Source organism: Molossus molossus, unplaced genomic scaffold (assembly GCF_014108415.1).
Source record: "Molossus molossus isolate mMolMol1 unplaced genomic scaffold, mMolMol1.p scaffold_m16_p_12, whole genome shotgun sequence".
In the NCBI taxonomy this organism is placed as follows: domain Eukaryota; kingdom Metazoa; phylum Chordata; class Mammalia; order Chiroptera; family Molossidae; genus Molossus; species Molossus molossus.
This window is the reverse complement of record NW_023425347.1, coordinates 75,502,867-75,516,925: the sequence shown is the minus strand read 5'-3', so window position 1 is coordinate 75,516,925 and position 14,059 is coordinate 75,502,867. Positions and strand designations below refer to the sequence as shown.

Genomic DNA, 14,059 nt, shown 5'->3' with positions numbered 1-14,059 from the left:
GCCATGGACAGTGGTGGTGTTTGTTTTTAAATTACCTGTATCATTTATTTTCTCGTTGTAAAACTAACACAAGCTCTTTGCAAACAATTCAGAGTATATAAACATATAGAGAAGCCCTGGCCGGTTTTCTCAGTGGTTAGAGCGTCGGCCTGTGGACCAATGAGTCACAGGTTTTATTCTGCCCAAAGGGCATGTACCTTGGTTGCGGTTTTTCTCCGGCCCTGGTCAGGGTCATGCAGAAGTCAACCGGTCGATATGGCTCTATCATGTTGATGTTTCTCTCTGTCTCTCTGTCTCCCTCCTTCCTACTCTATCACTCTATCTGATAATAAGAAGAAAAATATCCTCAGGTGAGGAATAAACACACACACACACACACACACACACACACACACACACACACACACACAACATATAGAGAAGAAAAAAGATATTTCATAACCCTACTACCCAGAAGTAATAGCTTTTTTTTTTAATCCTCACCCAAGGATATTTTTCCATTTATCGTCAGATAGAGTGGGAGGGAGACAGAGAGGGAAAGAGAGAGAGGAAGACATCGATGTGAGAGAGACACATGGACTAGCTGCCTCCTGCACAACCCTGACCAGGGCCGGGAACCGAACCACAACCGAGGTACGTGCCCTTGACTGGAATTGAACCTGCAACTCTTTGGTCTGCAGGCTGATGCTCCTGAGCCAAACCAGCCAGTGCCAGAAGTAATAGCTTTTAATATTTTACATTTATACTTCTAGACATTTTTTCTGTGCATACATGTACATTTATTCACATTCTTTTTAAAAATGTTTTTTATTGATTTTTTAAGTATATATAAAACCCTTTTCATTAATTTATTTTTGTTACAGATGTTTCTTCTTTTCCCCTCATTGAAACCCTCCTCCCCATCCCTGCCACTTCTAGAATATACCCTAAGAAGCCTAAAATACCAATCAGAAAGAATATATGTATACCTGTGTTCATAGCAGCACTATTTACAATAGCTAAGATCTGGAAACAACCCAAGTGTCCATCAGTAGGTGAATGGATAAAAAAGCTGTGGTACATATACACAATGGAATACTATGCAGCTATAAGAAAGAAAGATCTCTTATCCTTTGAGATGACATGGAGGGACCTGGAGAGGATTATCCTAAGCGAAACAAGCCAAGCAGAGAAAGACAAATATCACATGATCTCACTTATTTGTGGAATATAATGAACAAAACAAACTGATGAACAAAATAGACACAGAGCCCTGGCCGGTTTGGCTCAGCGGTTAGAGCGTCCGCCTGCGGTCCGGAGAGGCCCGGGTTCGGTTCCCGCTAGGGGCATGTACCTCGGTTGCAGTTTGTCCCCGGCCCTGGTTGGTCGTGCGGGTGGCAGCCACTCGATGTGTCCCTTTCACATCGATGTTTCCCTCTCTCTCTCTTCCTCTCTCTCCCTCCCACTCTGTCTGTACAAAAAATGGAAAAATGTCCTAGGATAGGATTAAAAAAAACAACAAAAAAACAAAATAGACACAGAGACATAGAAATAAGGTACAGACTGACAAACCTCAGAAGAGGGGGTGGGGTGGGGGAAAGAGATAAACCACAGAACTTTATTGATTTTTAGAGGAAGAGAGAGAAAGAAACATTGATGGAAGAGAGAAGCATCAACATCGATTAGCTGCCTTCTGCATGTCCCCTACCAGGGATCAAGCCTGCAACCTGGGCATATGCCCTGACTGGGAATCAAATCAGTGACCTCTTGGTGCATAGGCTGACACTCAACCACTGAGCCACACCAGCTGGGCTTATTCACATTCTTAAACAAAAATGGTTTAAAACTGGATTTTTAAATTAATATAACATGGAGATACCTCTATATTAAACAGAGAGCTACAATTTTTTTCTCCATTGTATTACATAATTCCTTTATGTAATCTGTTGAAGTTTCTAATTTTTATTAGAACATTCTTAATGTATTTCTCTGTGTACTTGACCTGTTGTTTCCCTGGTGAATTCTTAGTAGTGGGAGGGGGGAGTAAAAGGATTTACTTACTTTTAATTAATATTTACCCAAGTTTGGCCTCACTGCTATACATCCTGAACATAGGACAGTGAATGCCACAGATCTGCTGTCTGCTCTTGTGGCACTTAGAGTTTAGTAGGAAAGATATGTCAGACAGTCAAATAAATATATGCTAAAATGTGGTATGACTTAGAAAACGTGAAGGGTAAATGAAAGTTTATACTCTTTAAAAAGTTCTTATCTTTTAGAGATATATACTGAAGTACATGCAGATGAAATGGTATGATAGTTGGGATTTGCCTCAAACTATTGCAAGGTTGGGGGTGAGAGAAAGTGGGTAGAAGTATAGCTGAAACAAGGTTGGCCAGAGATCGATAATTGCTGAAGCTGCTGGTTAATTATACTCTGCTTTTATGTGTTTGAAATTTTCCATAATAAAATGTAAAAACCAGAAGAAAATATGGAAGAGAGATTATAATCTGGTCTACACTGAGGGGCCAAGGAAAGAAACTTTTCAGTTGAGACCTTTGTGATATGTAGTTGACCAGGCTACAAGTGGTGAATGGTAGTTGGGGAAAGAGCTTTTTTGGCAGTGGGAACAGCATGTAAAAAGGCCAAAAGCCCTAAGTAAAGAACATGTTGGTGCTTTGAGGAAATGAAAGCAAGCTGGTGTTGTCAGAGTGGAAAGGCTGGGGAAGTAGGCATGGGCCAGATCATATAAGACCTTGAAGACCATGTTAAGGATTTTATTCTTTAATCCAACAGTGAAGAAGGAAGCCTTCTGTAGAAGGGTTTTAAGCAACTGAGTGACAAGGTTACATTTGCTTCCTTGAGAGCTCAAGCTGTTTCCTGGAGAATGGTTTTGATCAGGGTTGCAGGGGAAGGAAATATAAAAGTAAGAGTAAAAGTGGAGAGACATTAGGAGGTCATTACACTAGTCCAAGATCTGGTGACTTTGGGTTAGAGGAATAGTGTTACACATGGAGAGAAGAGATACTGATTTGAGAGATATTTTGGCCTTGGTGATGGTGTAGATAGGAGGGTTGAAGGAGAGAGGTATCAAAGATGATGTATAACTTTCTGACTTATGCATCTGAGTGGTTGGAGGTATAACTAAGATGGAGAAAAATGGAGGAAGAGCCAGTTTTATGGCAAGAGATGGAGAGCTCAGTTTGTAGACGTCTAGAAAATTTGTACCCATTTGCATTTTCACCTTCATACATGAGACTACATGAAAGGTTTATATTTGGAGGCCTGATCTGTACAGATCGGTATTTTAGAAAGATTCTGGTGAGAGTCTGGAGACCAATTAGTTGTTAGTCCATGAGCTCTTTAAATTGGGAATCTCATCTTTATTTTTCTACCTTTGTATTTGTAATAACTAGCAGGTAGAGTGCTTGGTGCATAGTAGATACTAAAAATAATGTTCAAGAATGAATGCTTACAGGGGAAAGTTGAGAAGGTCTAGGTAGAGATGGATAGATTCTGGGAAAGTTTCCATGGTCGATTCAACTGGGCTTACATGTAAGATGGAAGAGATTTTCTCTCCCATCCTTGTTTTTTTTTTTTAATCCTTACCCGAGGACATTTTTCCATTTTTTGTTCAGATAGAGTGGGAGGGAGAGAGAGGAAGAGAGAGAGAGAGAAACATCGATGTGAAAGGGATACATCGAGTGGTTGCCACCTGCACGACCAACCACGGCCGGGGACAAACTGCAACCGAGGTACACGCCCTTAGTGGGAACCGAACCCCAGTCTCTCTGGACCGCAGGCCAATGCTCTAACCGCTGAGCCAAACCGGCCAGGGCTTCTCTCCCATCCTTGACCCTTCTTCTGTAGAAGAGCTTTTCAGCAGCTCCATGATGCCAGAAAATCTACATATGGACACTGATTTTAAAAGTTTCTTATTCTTTCCCCTCAAATTTATTTGTTTGGAACTCCATAGGCTAGAGGCCATTGAGCTGTAATTATTATTGTAGCACTTAAAGCTCTGTCTGTAACTCTCTTTCTCATCTCTGCTGACTTCTCAAGCCCAGAATCCTTCTAAGCCTAGCAATTCTGGTCGTGGGAAGTTTTAGCAGCAAGGGAAATTTGCAGCAGGGCACCAGTAGTTACTGGACAGTAGAGCTGTCCAAAATTTGAATGAAATTGGATATTACGTGCTTTCTATTTTACAAATGGAGTCATAAGCCCTAGAGACAAAAAAATGAAAGCCCATTGTATTTGTCAGTATAAGTGTAGATTTCCCTGATATTGAGCTGGTACTTAGTGCAGTCAATTTCTTGACTCATCAGCCACATCCATATACTTTCTTTATTTTTACTGATTTCTTATTCCAGAGTGATTATATGTTAATTTTAATATTGCTTCCTGCTTCCAGAGCCTGCTCCTAGGCTCTTGTTGAATATGTTCACTTAGCCATGACCTTGTTCTTGTGTTGTGCTCATCGCTACCAGTTTATATCGTTTGTCTAGCCTCTGCTTTCCCAATTGTTCAGAATTTGCCTCTCAGAGTCTCCACTTTCAACTTCAAAATGGTATCTTCTACATTTTCTCCTGGTTGCTATGACTGGTGTGTATTGAACAGTTGCTTTACCTTTGCAAGTATATCAGCTTTAACAGTCTGGCCTTGTAGCTGCAATACCAGGTGCTGTGGAATCCAAGGACAGCTTTGGCCTTCTTTGATAGGCGCAGTGGAGGCACGTGTGCGCCCAGGGGCAGGGTGGGGGCATGCGTGGGGAAGGGAAACAGGTGGGGGTATAGATAGTGCATTTTCAGTGAATATTTTGAGGGAGATAAAAGATGATGCTTAAAATGTCATGTTTTCTAGAAGACTTTTAAATGGGTTCCAGGGTAAATTCCTCTTTTTTTCTATCCAGTCAGTCAACTTGGGTTCTGATATTTTCAGACTGGAACTCATTCCTGTCTAAAAAGCTGCATTCTGCAGGGTTGTGTAGTGTTGGTATATACATATGAATGAGTTAACCAGCCCTTGTCAGTAAAGAAGATGGATTGGAAATGGGTTCTGGAAATCTCATTCTATACCATGTTCTTACAGGTAGCTCTCTTGTATCACTGTCCCCCTACATTCTAAGCTCTGTGAGGTAGATACTACTGTACACATTTTGTAAATGAGGAAACCGAGACTTAGGAAGTTTAAGTGTCTCTCTGAAGGTCATACAGCTAATCATTGATGGAGCTGACATACAAACCTGTTTTATCTGGCTGCAAAGATTGTACTTTTAATAACGACACCATTTTCCCACATTTCCAGCCATATAAATAATTGTTGTTTCTTATTTTTTCTTCTCTCGTTTCAGAATCTGTTATGGAACATGCAGCTATTGACTAATTAATCTAGTGGCTTAAAACTAAAGGAGGCTGGGGAAAATCTGTAATATTTTCAACAATAAAGATTAAAAAACCAACAAAAAACTAAAGGCAGCTGAGTGGGATAGAACTGCCACTATTTCACTGGGAACAGGTTGTAGGAGGGATATGGGAGGCGGCAGAGGAGGCTCTCCTGACTTCTATTTCTGTACTGAGGCCTTGCTAGTAGCTCCAGAGTAGCAGGTCTTATTCTTATATTCCTCAGAGGGAGGGTCTTGAAGTACTCTGGAATGGGATTTGGAGAAATCCCACAGTTGTGATGGTGGCTTAGATGACTGGGAATCACCTTCTCCAGGAAGCAAACAGTGTAACATTCCACAGCTAACCTTTTTTTTTTTTTCGTATATGCCCCTAGCGGGAACCGAACCCAGGACTCTCTGGTCCGCAGGCTGATGCTCCAACCGCTGAGCCAAACCGGCCAGGGCCCATAGCTAACTTTTAAAAAAAAATCCTCACCTGAGGATATTTTTTCATTTATCTTCAGATAGAGTGGGAGGGAGGGGGAGAGAGAGAGAGAGAGAGAGAGAGAGAGAGAGAAACATCAACTGGTTGCCTCCCATAGGACTCTGACCAGGGCCGGGGACTGAACTGCAACTGAGGTACGTGCCCTTGACCGGAATCAAACCCATGACTCTGGTCCACAGGCCGATCCTCTAACTGCTGAGCCAAACGGGCCAGGGCTCCACAGCAAATTTTTTGTAAAAAATTTTTTCTTTATTAATTCTAGAGAGAGAGAAAGGGGGAGAGAGAGGGAGAGAGATAGAAACATCGATGAGAGAGAACATCGATTGGCCACCTCCAGCATGCCTCACATTGGGGATTTGGCCCACAACTTGGGCATGTGCCCTGACCAGGAATCGAGCCTGCGACTTCTTGGTGCATGGGTTGATGCTCAACCAGCGAGCCACACCATCTGGGTTCCACAGCTAATTTTTTTTTTTTTTAATCCTCAAATGAGGACATTTTTCCATTTTTTGTTCAGATAGAGCGGGAGGGAGAGAGAGGAAGAGAGAGAGAGAGAAACATCGATGTGAAGGGACACATCGAGTGGCTGCCACCCGCACGACCAACCAGGGCCGGGGACAAACTGCAACTGAGGTACGTGCCCTTAGCGGGAACCAAACCCGGGTCTCTCTGTACCGCAGGCCGACGCTCCAACCACTGAGCCAAACCGGCCAGGGCCTAATTTTTTAATTTAACTCTTAAAAATGAAGAAAAGCCCTGGCCAGTTTGGTTCAGCAGTTACAGCGTCAGCCTGTGGACCGGAGAGTCCCGGGTTTGTTTCCTGCTAAGGGCACATACCTTGGTTGCAGATTGTCCCTGGCCCCGGTTGGGGTTGTATGGGTGGCAGCCAGTCAATGTGTCTCTCACATCGATGTTTCTCTCTCTCTATCTGAGGATAAATGAAAAAATGTCCTTGGGTGAGGATAAAAAAAAAGAAAAAATTCAATTACAGTTGACATTCAATATTATATTAGTTTCAAGTGTACAGCATAGTGGTTAGACATTTATATAACTCACAAAGTGATCACCCCAGTAGGTCTAGTACTCACCTGACACCATACATAGCTATGATTGTATATACCATACATAGTAATACAGTATTATTGACAATATTTCTTATGCTTCACAGATAACTTTTAATTAGTGTTTTTGGCTTCTGATTTTGTTTGCAAATATATTTTAATTATTTTATCATGAGTTTTAGAATATAGAGCAATGGGGAAATGGTAGAGAAATATGAGATATTAACTTTTGGTCCCATTTTAAACCCTATATAACTTAGATCATATCTCCGTTCCTTTTTGAACACTGTAACCTAAAATAGACATACAGCTCCCCATGAAATGTCATTCATATCGGTTTAGATTTTTTTGTTTTGTGTTTATGTAACTCCTTGCCACTGAAAGAAGTGTGTGAATCATTTGTGTATTTATTAGCTATACGGCAGACTATTCAAACAATAGGTTTGAATCTGTCTAGGCAGGGATTTGAAGGGACTGAAAGTCTTTTTCAGAAGATAAATCTGAGCCTTTTGAGATAATAGCAATAAGAAGGTAATATTAGGATAATACCCGGCCAATGTGGCTCCGTGGATTGAACATCATCCTATGGATTGAGAGGTCCTGGTTTGATTCCCAGTCAGGGCACATGCCCTGGTTGCAGGCTCCATCCTCAGTGTGGGAGTGCAGGAGGCAGCTGATCGATGTTTCTCTCACATGGATGTTTCTATCTTTCTCTCCCTTCCTCTCTAAAAAATCAATTAAAACATTTTAAAAAATTGCAGGCAGAGGACACCACCTGGTGGTTATAAGGAGAATTAGAGCCTTCTGTACTTGACATATTTGCTTTAGTATCTGAGTGATACCTTTGTCAAAAAATTACATTCTTATTTATAACTATCATGGATTGAAATTTTAAAGAATAATCTGGCATATGATTCTAGCATTTCTTTATTAAGACGGCTGTTAAAGCCTGCAGACCAGCCAAATAATTGTGTCCAGGAGAACTGAAGCCTTGTGCCCTCAGTTGTTCGAAACACAGGTCCTGTTTATCTCTGTAGAAAAAACATTTTGTGTCTTTTCACCACTTTACTGTAACTGCCAGCTTTGATATTATGATTATTTTATGTGGTGAATTTCTGCCTAGTGGAATGATGAAGAAATAGTAGTGATTTTTCAATGTTTTTGGCAGGTATAACATAAAAGTTGCTTTTTCCTGTATAAAAATTATGAAGAGGTGTTTGATGATTTTCCAGAGTGATTATGGTGAGCAAAGTTGGCAGGAGATGGGAGATTATGTAACAGTTTTTAATTAAAATACATATCTGAGATGTCTTTTGTATTTTAATAAGCATCTGTATTTGACAGCCTTGAATCTAGGTGATTCTGTGGTTGGGTAAAGTAGGGACATCAGCCCAAGGAGAAAGGATCCTATTAAGTTAATCTGGATGCATATTTTATAGGCCTGGTAGGGAGGGGAGGATAAACAAAGTTTTAAATTTCAGGTTGAACCTTGGGCTGGTATGGCATGTCTGTATCTGTTTTCCTAGTAGGAAAAGTGAATCCAGGCCCCACCACCATTGAAAAGTTGCTTAAGGGAGGGCTGGTCATGTTAGATACTAAATAATGTGATATAACTTTGCACTGTTCTCCTAGGATTTTTCTTTGTATAAGTAATGGTATTATAACATCTACATTTCAACATCCATATTATCAGACATTGTAAAAAACTGCTCCATACACAAATGTCCACATATTGTATAATTCCATTTATATGAAATGTCCAGAATTGACAAGCCTGTATAGACAGAAATTAGATTTATGGTTGCCAGGGCCTGGAGGGTGGGGAGGAAATAGGAGGAAATGGGGAGTGCCTGCTTATGTGTTTGGGGGATTTCTTTTGGGAGTGATGAAAATGTCCTGGAATTAGATAGTGGTGATGGTTGCACAACTGTGTGAATACAGGGTGGGGCAAAAGTAGTGAGTGTGCGAAACAGCTTATTGTCTCTTTTTTGGTTAATCCTCATCCGAGGACATTTTTCCATTAATTTTTAGATAGTGTTGGGGCGGGGGAGAGAAACTTGATGTGAGAGAGACACATTGATTGGTTGCCTCCCTCATAACCCCGACCTGCTGGGGATCAAACCTATAATGCAGGTATGTGCCCTTCACTGGGAATTGAACCCGCAACCCTTTGGTTGGAGGGTCGAGGCTCTAACCGCTGAGCTTTATCCTGAATACTAAAAACCACTGTATTATTGTACACTTAAAAAATTAAAGCTAGCCCTGGCCGGTTTGGCCCAGCGGTTAGAACATTGGCCTGCGGTCCAGAGTGACCTGGGTTCGGTTCCTGCTAAGGGCATGTACCTCGGTTGCACTTTGTCCCCGGCCCTGGTTGGGTCATGTGGGAGGCAGCCACTCGATGTGTCCCTTTCACGTCAGTGTTTCTCTTTCTCTCTCTCTCTCTTCTCTCTCCCTCTTACTCTATCTGAATAAAAAATGGAAAAATGTCCTTGGGTGAGGATAAAAAAAATTAAAGCTAAATTTAGGGGGGAAATAAAAGCTGATTCATGGAGGAATAAACAAAAGCAATAAAAAGGTGATTGTGATAACAGTTCTCTCACTTATGTTCTAGCTGAAATGTTTGATAATCTAAGTATTACAGCTTGGGCCTTGAATGTTGTTTTAATTTGTACTTCATTGACCTGTTCTTGACCTTTACAGGGCCACGATGGGCCTCCTGGAACATTGGTGTGTTCATCTGCATTCGATGTGCTGGAATTCACAGGAATCTAGGGGTGCACATATCCAGGGTAAAATCAGTTAACCTTGACCAGTGGACTCAAGAACAGATTCAGGTACTTATACAACCCAAGAGTGCATTAAAAGTAGTTCCAGATGAATTTCAAACTGGGCACAAAGGTGAAGATAAAGGAAAGTTTAGTTGTCAAACACGTATGTCCAATTCTCATACCTTAATAGAGAACATTTTAATCTTTCTATTTAAAATACAAATTAGTCTATCTATATTATATCCACTTCAAAATACAGATAGTCTATGGTCTGGGAGCCCATGGATCCAGAAAGGTTATAAAGAGGGATCTTTGTATTATTTTCTAAGACCCTAGGCATTTGCAGGTCTAACAGTTGTAATTTTAGATATTCTCTAAAAACAAATTTAAGAAAACATTTTATTGCTAAAATGCATATGTGATCCTTGCTTGTTTTTAGGTTGGTGGGTGGGCCTATGATCTGCACCTCTGTTCTCTTCCTGCATTGAAATTTTTATAGTAATTAAACATTTTTGAGGGTGGGGGAAGGGAGAGTGGTTCCAAAAAAAAAACTAGTTGCTAAAGTTGATGGTAGAAATAAAGGTTATTCTTAACCAGAACATGGCTTCAGAAATACTTTAGACTGTTTTTATAGATTCACTAAAGTTCTAAAAGTTTGTTATAGTCTTCAGTTGCACTTCCCTCTATCTTATGAAGAAAATTACATGCCATGGGCATATTTGGGAATTTGAAGATTTCAAAAGATCTTGGGATTTATCGCTCATAAGTGTTAAGGAGTCTATTTCAGAAGTGTAGCGTAAAACACACTTATTGGTAATAAAGCTGAATAGGTTCATTAATAGTATACATTCCTAATGTAGTTACTGCCTGTGCGTTGCCTGCCCAATTAGGCACTGATTATCGCCTGCCAAGTAGACATTTTGATTGGTAGCTATGTGTCTTGGGCTTTCAAATGGGATCTTGAATTATTACTGAATTAAATGTATCATGTCAGATGGATCATTCAATAAAAGGAACTCATGGGGGGTGCTTGGGAAAGACAACTGTGGGGGCAAATGGTTGGGAGCAAAAGAGAGAGAATCATGGATGGAAATCAAAATACACAAAGTTATATCTTGGTTCTGCCACTCTCTAGGTTGGTTCTTCAATGTAAGATGCTGCCATTGGGTGAGAAGTTTTAGAATTCTTTGCTGACCTGACATTCCATGTTTTCATATCTCTTTGATTACAGTGTATGCAAGAGATGGGGAATGGAAAGGCAAACCGACTGTATGAAGCCTACCTTCCTGAGACCTTTCGGCGACCTCAGATAGACCCGTATCTTTTCTCAAGCAACCTATTTTGGTGTTTTGCGGTAGTCACATAAGACTCAAGACCCATGACCTGTCTGCGCCAAGTCAGATTTAATCATTGTGGATTAGTCATGTCTTGTTTTTCTCTCTCCTGCAATAAGACCTACTAAAAGCATGTGTATAGTATATTTTCTATGTCAGAATGATGGTGTCACATGGAGAAAACTCATTCAGGAGTTAAGACTGCAATGGCTCACTGTTTCACTGTGAATTCTTCTGTAACGTGACATCTTCAATAGTTTTAGGATCTCTGAAGCTATTGTTTGATAAAAATAGTTTACTATGTTGTGTTGAATCAGCAAAACTACCATTCATTTTTAAGGCCTTTTTATGTCCTGTGTGAAATGAATAACTGTTTTTGACCAATCAACAACTTTCCTCATCCCCTCAACGTGGGAGAGCACCCAACTCCCAAAACCAGATCCCCTCAAGGCAGTGCTTCTCAAAATGTGGTTTGTCGACGAGTTTGCTTTTTGGTTGGGGTGCAAGTGGAACCTATTAAAATGCTGATTTGGGGCCCTGCGGAAGACCCACTGATTAGAATCTGGCCATGAGGTGCAAGAGTTTATCATTTTTAGAGTCATTCATGTGCCTTTGTTTAAGGTCTGTTGCCCTAAGGGCTTTAAAATAGGTAATTGACTGCTGCTTTACCTGTGTTCTGGAACAGCCGCAGGCTCCTCTGCTGTCGGTATGAAGATGAATCCCAGTTGTCGCTATCACTACTCTGAAGGAAAATCAGAGGAAGTAGGACTCCCTGCAGTAACCGTGAAGGAAGCATTTCAAGGTTTTGGTCAGGGAAGCTGCATGTGAAGAGCCAGGAGCCATGTGGGGAAACCAGGCAGGAGGGAGAGAGGAACAATGTTCCATGGGATATAGGTTGACCTTTCATAGTCATCCCGTGGGAAAGACTTGTTTGATTTATCCTTAATAAGCTTTTTTACAGAGCGGTCGAGGGATTTATTCGAGATAAATATGAGAAGAAGAAATACATGGACCGAAGTCTGGACATCAGTGCCCTTAGGGTTGGTTGTAACTCTTACAAGTTTTGTTCTTAATAAGTAATTTACTTATTAATCAGGTCAGGGAAGAATTTGAAGAACAGTTATGAACATGCTCAAAAACTATCATTTAATAAATATAAGCCCTGGCCAGATAGCTAAGTTAGTAAGAGCATCATCCAGATACACCAAGGTTGTGGGTTCAGTCCCTGGTTGGGGCACATACAAGAATCAACCAATGAATGCATAAATAAGTGGAACAACAAAAACAGATGTTTCTCTTTCTCTCTGTCTCTCTCTCCCCCTTCCTCCTTCCCTCCCTCTCTTCTTCCCCTCCTTCCTCTTTCTCAAATAAATAAAAAAATAAATAAAATATAGAAATAGAAAAAAACCCAGTTATTGAATCAAGACCATGAAATTCATGGAGCAAACTTTGGCCTCAAGAGTGGGCAGGGCAAACCATTAGTGAATTCTTTGCCTTGATTTGTATTTGGATGTTAGTGACTTCTAGTACCAAATTATTTCCTCAGATGGACATGTTAGGCATATGCGATCAAATAGAACATTATGTGTATATGTATATGAGTGTATATATCTAAACTCACTCTTTATATATATATACACATACAAACCCTTCATACGTATATACATACATACATACATACATACATTTTTTTCCCCATAAATGAAGTCAAAGTTAAGTGTAATTAAATCACCAGTTTCCTTCAGTTTGATCAGCATATATTTCCTGTGTGTTAGTGGACTGATTGCCAATGGGACGACCCTTGTTCCTGAGAAGGGTTTAATGGAGACTACCAGTTGCCGAGTACGCTTTCCTCCTAGGCATGTGGTTAGAATCTGAAATACAATGTAAGGTAACGAGGACAAGTATAATGTACACAAAGAAATACGACTTGGTTTCTGGAAGAAGAATATAAGCCTGATTGATTACTGACAACTAAAGAACCAACAAATATGATTATTTAGACCTTTAAAAAGCCTTTGACAAGGTTCCACAGTAAATTCGCTTAGGTGTAGTCGACTATTTCTTGAACCACAGAAGGATAAAAGTATGGGATTCTCTAATTCTAGCACAGGTCCTATCTGTCATCCATCTAGCAATTTATTTTAATGGAGGATGTACTAGTTAGTGAAATCACTAGATTTACACAGGGCTTTAAGCCCTTTCAAGTAATTTAAAACTCCAATTTGATCTTTTGAGGTTATATGAAAAGACATTAACTGGTAGGTGAATTTCAATGCAGGCAAATTAGTGCAAGGTAATACTTGTAGTTAGGTAAAGATAATTCTTCTCAACTTAGTATGAAGGACTCTTACCTCATAGTCCAGAAAAGGGACCTGGAATTTATAACTGTTTTAAGGAGGATTAACCCAGTGTGTAGCCATGCTTGGATGGCACCGTCCATTTCTATTTGTAGAAAACTATGATCTGTCTGCCCACCTCTGTTGATTGTATCTGAAGATATGAAATTACATGAGCTTGGAAAAGGGTATCTGAGGTAATCCTGAAGACGATGGGGGAGGGAAGAGTTGCTGTAGGAAGGTAGTGTGCTCATGAAAACAGCCTGTTTTACTCACTGAGTAGTTTTCATTTAGGAAGGAAATACCTCTTGTTCATCGAAAGGCTATTTCAAGTTTTTAAATTTGATGTGCTTAGATCACAGTTTATCTTACCATTCTCCTGTGGCATAAAGGTTATGATTTATATTTTTCTTCAGCATAAATAATTTTGGGGTGTATTTCTTGGTTCATATGAGTTTTTCCATATTTTGGATTGTTTTCTTAAGATATATTACAAGATATGATATTATCTAGGTCACAGCGTTTTAGTATTTGTCTTTCATGCTTTATCCAATAGCTTTCCAGAAGTTGTACTATTTTTTTGTTGTTAATCCTCACCTGAGGATATTTTTCCATTGATTTTTGGAGAGAGTGGAAGGGAAGGAGGGAGGGAAAGAGGGAGAGAGAGAGAATGAAAAACATCAGTGTGAGAGA

The 14,059-nt window shown here is 40.2% G+C and overlaps 1 protein-coding gene across 4 annotated transcripts in view; it reads left to right on the top strand.

The window, feature by feature from the left end:
• Positions 1–14,059, top strand: part of SMAP2 (small ArfGAP2) — a 51,680-nt gene that overhangs the window by 27,679 nt on the left and 9,942 nt on the right. For 3 of the 4 annotated variants that reach the window (XM_036257351.1, XM_036257355.1, XM_036257353.1), the window contains exons 2-4: positions 9,626–9,759; positions 10,925–11,010; positions 11,989–12,067. In XM_036257351.1, coding sequence (XP_036113244.1) covers positions 9,626–9,759; positions 10,925–11,010; positions 11,989–12,067 — 299 coding nt within the window. Of the gene's footprint in view, positions 1–8,114; positions 8,168–9,625; positions 9,760–10,924; positions 11,011–11,988; positions 12,068–14,059 lie in introns of those variants that run through there. The other variant, XM_036257352.1, reaches the window with a different exon arrangement.